This window comes from Solea senegalensis, linkage group LG18 (assembly GCF_019176455.1).
Source record: "Solea senegalensis isolate Sse05_10M linkage group LG18, IFAPA_SoseM_1, whole genome shotgun sequence".
NCBI classification, from domain to species: Eukaryota; Metazoa; Chordata; class Actinopteri; order Pleuronectiformes; family Soleidae; genus Solea; species Solea senegalensis.
Window position 1 is genome coordinate 16,547,652 of NC_058041.1, and position 6,740 is coordinate 16,554,391.

Here is a 6,740-nt window from a genome sequence, read left to right on the forward strand (position 1 = left end):
GAATACTTCAGCGGTGAGAGGAAGTCGTCACACTTTCACACACAACAAGCTTGCTGTGAGGCAACAGTGCTACCCACATGCTCCACCGTGTGACCCACTATATCACAGACTGAAGCAGGATTGTCTTCTTTCTGCTACTATTCCTAAAATGTCCCTATTGTCCCGGATGTCCTCCGGCATCACGCTCCATGATTAGAAAAACACGGCTGCGTAACTGATTTCATTCAGAGCTCCTCAGATAAAAGGGTCATTAGGTCAGGTGTCGGTGCTGGTGCACACACATCCTAGTTTGGCTGTCTCCGTTGCAGGCGCAGTGGTGAACCTCTACATACCTTACCAAAGTTTCTCTGACAGAGCCCAAGGGGCCCCAAAACCTTTAATGCCCCCTTCCTAGGGGTATATAAAGAAGTCACTCGCAAGCGTGCATCAGTAAGTTGCTGACAGACGGGAACATTCTGGAAACCCCAATAGAGCAAGAAGCAACAACAATGCCAACCAGCGCTCCCAGTACGAGGATCCTGCCTGCAACTGGCAGACCTGGTGAGAGAGCTTCATTTGGAATGATGTGTCGGGAGCTAACATTAACAAAGGTTTTCTGATTTGACTTCTTTTCTATTTATTTTAATATTATTTAATAGAATGAAACTTCACAAGTTGACAGGACACACATTAATAATCATACTTGTTTTGTTTTTTTTATCTTCACAGGGACACAATCTAAAGATGCAGCTTCTTCCACAGGTGAAACTTTACATGCTTACGTCTTTTCTATAGTCTGGGTTATTTATTTATTTTTATAATTGCTTGTTATGATATCATCATCATCATGTTATCTTCTCATTATTCAGGAAACATTCCAGACTATGAGCCAAACATCCCTGAGCCCACGTGCAGAGCTGATCTTCTAAAACGTAAGAACTGTCCGTGCGTTGTCTTCCTCACCATTGTTTTGTTTTAATCCCGTGAGATTGGCATTGTCATTGTACGAGAAGTGAACGGCACGCGCGCTGTATTTTAATCGCGGTTCCTCGTCTCGACGACCGCTCAAGGCTGCGTTTACACGACCGTTTTCACCAGTTCCCATGCTGCTCGCACAGCTGTCAGGAGCAGCGTGGGCTTACGGTAGTGGATCAGTGGTCGAGCGAGTCGTCTTTCAACTGGAAGGTTCAATTCCTGGCTCCGCTCGTCTACATGCAGATGTGTCCTTGGACAAGACGCTTAACCCCATGTTGCTCCTGACAGCTGTGCTGGCAGCTTGTCATGGGTATGAAAGATGTGTGATAGGAAATGTGCTGAACATAGATGCACTGTATGAATGAATGAATGAGTGAACTGGTGAATGGCAAAACTGTGGTGGTCATCAAGTCTGGAAACGCACTATATACATACGTCTTGGACACACTGTCGCTATATAAATAAAGTTTACATGACTTATTATTATTCCTGTGGTTTCACTTCCCACATCCCACAGACTGGATCAACCTGTCCCTGGATGACAAGACGGCCAATAAGATGCTGTGGATCACAGCGGGAGGATCCCAGGTGTCCCGCATGACTGATGACGTCACCTGTCCTGTCCTGGACAGACCAGAGAGATATGAGCATGTCCCTCAGGCAGGTTTTAAACAACAGTCAGTTCCCTTTTTTTGGCTGTAAAATTCTTGACGGATTTGTGATTTTTCTCTCTCTTTCCATTAAAGGTGCTTTGCAAAGAAGGAATCCTGGGATTCCGTGGTTACTGGGAAGTTAAATATTCAGGATGGGTGGTCGTTGGCGTCGCCCATGAAGGGGCAGCGAGGAGGGGAAGTGACGGACCGTGTGGGCTGGGAGAAAATGACGAGTCCTGGGGTCTTGGCTGGGGAGGATCACACTACCAGCTGTGGTTCAATGGCATCAACACAGAGATCTGGGATATTCCCCAGTGCACCACCATTGGGGTGTACCTCGACCATCCGGCTGGCGTCGTCAGTTTTTATGCCGTTGAAGAGGAAAAGGAGGAAGAGGAAGGCGGAGGCAGGAAGCAGATCAGACTGCTGCGGCAGATGAAAAGCTCCTTCAAGGGAAGAATGATGCCAGGTTTATGGGTAGGACAAAAATCATCATGTACATTTGTTGAAAAAGAGCAATAAAGGAAAAAAAGAAAGACAAAATAAGCTACTTGAGGGTTCAGTGCCTTGCCCAGGGACACATCAGCAGACAGAGTAGTAAAAGCAGGTATGTAACCCACGACGACCAGCTCTACCACTGAGCCACCCTCAACTAGAAAATAACAACATGTGTACACACAATATTTATACATTTGTTAAGAAGCTGCTATTTAGCCATTTGTGTGTGCAATGTGTTCATACTGCCAACAATGAATGATGAATATTGATCACCAGTGTCATATCATTCATATATACTATATATACATATGTCGTGTCATTGTGTGCTTTATATTGTGGAAATATCTACATAATCTGCACTTTAAATAAAATGTGTGACTAATCAAAATTAAGACATCAGTTTTCGTTTATTGTTGCCTTGAAATTGACAAAGTTATTACTCCTAGTGTTGTTTCTGTTCTAATCAAACTAACGCCTCCTGCAAATGATCAATCCCATTAAGACACTGGCCTAATCACAACCAGGTCAAAGCCTCGTTGAGATAAGAGTGACCTGGCCAAGAAGGCAGCAAAACAACATTGGTCACAAATCCCAACAACACAAAACCGACTGTCACAAACGACAAATAAGTCAAAGCATCCGACCAAGGACTAAACCAATTTTTAAAGTGGGCTTGCCAACAAATTAGAAGCAATCACCAAAGGAGTTTATCCTCTCGATCCTTTTAAGTTCTGACCATTTCAGATCCCTCTGTACGTTATCCCACGTCCAGAGAGCGTCAACTGTAGAAGACTGTTTGAGTGGAGGCCGTATTCATTTTGGTTTCGACACACGTACGTAGACAGTTGAGGAGGAACCAGGACAAGAATAGTTTTATATATATATAGATCAACCATTGCCAGAGCCTGCGTACATCCAGGAATGTTCATTTAGCAAGAGCACAGTGATGTAAGCGAGTTCCACAGCCGGTAATAAACTGCAAAGCACAATGGTGTCTAACTTCTTTAAATACTGTTCACCCCCCTACGCTACGGGAGGCGTTACAGGTCTCTCCGCACCCGAACCAGCAGGTTCAGAGGAGGCTTCTTTCCTGCAGCTGTCACCTCACTGAACTCTAGCTCTGCATCCCGGTGACAGCCAACCAACACTAAAAACACGGGCACTGCACTCGTACTGTATTAAATGTGAAAAATACAATATTCTGACAAATTATCATACAGGAAAAAAGGGCGTTTACCTGCAAATCCCATTTTAGAAAGATCCAACAAAATGCTTTTTTTTTTCAGCATTGCGTCGCTTTGTGTCTTCACCTGAGGTCACGACGTTAAAAATACAAGCTTACGCCACAGATATGTTAGAGCACAGATCCATCACTGTCAAGTGAAGCATTTAAACTTGCACCTCCAGCTGCTGTGGATGCTTCACTCTTCACCTTACACCGTTAACACTGCGAGTGCAGAGGATTAGGGAGCGGGTGACATGAGAGCAAGTCGATGATCCCGGGAGGCGATTAAAAAAAAAAGATCATATGTGAGGTCACAAATAGAGCCAGAGAAAGAGAGCACGAATGCTACAGGTGCAGACACTGTTTTCTTCTTCTTTTCCTATTTTTCTCTTTTGGTACAAACTCACACTGAGTGAGCAGAGATTAAAGTTGTGACAATAAAGTCGTTAATTTACGGGATTAAAATCGTGAGAATAAAGTCTTAATTTATGAGATTAAAGTCGTAAATTTACGATAATAATGTGGTAATATTCTAATCTGTTGTTTTAGAAGAGGAGAGCAAGAATACGCATCTTTTCCACAGAGAGAACCAGGCGGACTTGGAGGAAATCGCTGCTTTTGTGGAGGGGAAATAGCTGCATTATCTTCCTGCTATTTATGACAATGTGATGCTGATGTGGCAAAAGATGAAGTATCTCCTTGTTTGTGTACACTTCCACAATATGCTCCACAGCCCTCATTTTAACAACTCTCCTCTTCTAAAACAACAGGTTTGAATATTACCACTTTATTCTCTTAAATTAAGACTTTATTCTAGTAAATTTACCACTTTATTCTCAAAGTCTGTGAATTTCTTTTTTTTTTCACGTTCCGCATCCTGTACCATGTTGCAGCTGTTCATGTGAGATTTTGCTTGAAAATAATAGTGCGACTTTATTTTTCAGAAGATTTCTTTTTCTTCACCATGGCCCTGCTACTCCATGATTGAAAGTACTTGTTCAGCCGTCACAGTACTTAGTCTCTGCTCCCATCATAAACACACGTCAGTTGTTTAGGTAACCCCCCCAAAAGAGACTGACCCAGCACTGGGCCATTGCAGCCCAGCAGGGATGGGTTAAAGGTTCTCGGTCATCCAAATGTAAGATGACAAATATCTACAACCCAAATTGTGGGTTATCACTGGTGAAGCAAGCACATTTTATCCCAGCCTTTGTTTTATTGCCTAACATATCAAGAACAGTAAGAGATGTATTTAGTAAACCATCATTACACACTGCAATATTATTATTATTATTATTGTTATTATTATCATTACAATACGAAAGTGCTATATACAGTAAATACAGACCCTTTAAAATATTTTTCTTTTCAAATATTCTGTCTTCACCACAATCATGTGTGTTTACTGTTTTTGTATTTTTTACTTCAACAGAGAGTGAGATGAGCCACTTTCATTTTCTCATTCAAGACTTTGTCTCCATCTGTTGACACTTCTCAGTATAACAAGTGTGACTTTTAAATCTCTGAAATAATCACACGTTTTATTGTATTGTCTTCTCCAGTGTGTGGACCCTCTTTAAACTACTCTGTTTATTATTAGCATTATTTCTATTAGAGTTCCTGTTAAGCAAGCAAAGAGCTGAAGGCATCTATTATTATTGTTTTCTGACATTTATTCACTTTCTTCTGCCAAAATGCCATGGTAATGATATACTGCTGTACTTTATTTTTCTGATTACACTAATTACTCATAAAAACTGTATTAAAGGAAATGATAACCAAGCTTATACCTCAACCTGAGTATGCATCAACATCTGCATACTCACAGGAAGACGCGGCGAGTCAGACTGGCTTGATGTCCCATGGTGAAGGAAAGCAGCCTCTCTCCAAAGATTCACTGAGATTGTGGATTTGTTCTTTAAAGAAATAGAAAATAAAATACAACAGTGTATTAAAAACTAAAATAAGTGACACGGTCACAGTGAAAAAACAGTTTCTGGAGTATGGCATGGAGCCGAAAAACACAAAATGACACACACAAGGTACCAGATTGTTGTTATTTATACTACCACTTGGGGGCGCCGATTTTAAAAACGTATAGACGAATCCGGCGAAGTACCGGAAGTAAACAAGCCGCCATTGCTCGGTGGCGATTGAATGGGAGCTGTCATAAGAAGTGGACATTTCTACTGTTATCTGTAGTTTTTATGCAGCATTAATTTCGACAACGATGTCTAGGAAGTCGGGAAGAACCTGCGCAATTCTCGGCTGCTGCAACAGCAGTGGGAAACTTCACATTGTGAATTCCAGAAAGATAGTTTTGAATTTCTTTCCTTATATGTTTGTTTGTACACTTCACATCTTAGCTAGCTCACGCTAGACGCCTCTGTCAAGGCGAAAAGTAAATTAAGTCACTGTGGTGTTATTGTGAAATATGACGTAAGTTGCTCTAACTAGGGCAACCTAATGACCACACTATAAACAAATCAAGTAGCTGAGTTAATCAGTGGTGGAGGTAAATAATTACAACTACTCACATTACTGTCATTCATTGTGGAGTACTCGTACTTTTGGTAATTTGTCATCTGCTTCGTCAATTTTAAAATCATAATTTGCTACTGAGTAGGCGACAATTCAGACCTGTCAACTGCAGAGAGTGACACACGACGTGTCGCCGCTAGATGACGAAACACACAAACGGCTCGCCGGATTCACTAACATTCGACTTAACAAGGCATGTTTATTTATACAGCACCATTCCTAAAGAGTTCAATTCTAATTCTCTTTCTAATCAATTTTCTGGTTCTGTAATAAATTTAAAACATTGGAATTAAAATACAAAGGAAGCAATACAAGTATGATTTTGAAATAATGCAAACACGCCACACTGACAGCTTGTAAAAAATAGTTTTTAAAGCAACATGAGAAAAAGGGTCTCCCTTTTAAATATGAAACTGCGCCCTCCTGTGGTACATTATGGTCAGTGAACTTTGTCTATCATCATTTTGTCTTTAACATGAGAGTGACAACATTGTTGGACCATGGACTGGTGATCTGTCCACGATGTGACCCTGCCTGTCGCCCTATGTCAGCTGAGATTGGCACAGCACCCTCTGTGGCAGAAAATGGATGGATGAATGAATGTTTAAACATTCAGTATATATACAGAGGGAATAATAATGTCCAATATCACTATCCTTTTTTTCTGCACAACCTGGGCAATCTGATGGAAAAAAAAAAGAAATTCACCAAAAAACACCTGTGCAAAAAGTACTACATTTTTTTAAAATGGGATTTAATTTGTGTAATTTGGAAATAGGTCACAGTTCAAAGTTCACTTGGCTCGTTTTTATGAACAAAAAGAAAAGAAAAACACCCTATTTTCTGACTTCTGCACAATTATTGCTACT

General features: G+C 41.1%; 1 protein-coding gene across 1 annotated transcript; it reads left to right on the forward strand.

Annotated features, from left to right (window-relative positions):
- The first annotated feature begins 447 nt into the window (after positions 1 to 447).
- Positions 448 to 2,497, forward strand: LOC122759719 (tripartite motif-containing protein 16-like protein). The gene is made up of 5 exons (XM_044014755.1): positions 448 to 540; positions 709 to 741; positions 849 to 911; positions 1,472 to 1,614; positions 1,701 to 2,497. The coding sequence occupies exons 1-5, from the start codon at positions 489 to 491 to the stop codon at positions 2,127 to 2,129; spliced, it is 720 nt and encodes a 239-aa protein (XP_043870690.1). The 5' UTR covers positions 448 to 488; the 3' UTR covers positions 2,130 to 2,497.
- Positions 2,498 to 6,740: the final 4,243 nt, after the last annotated feature.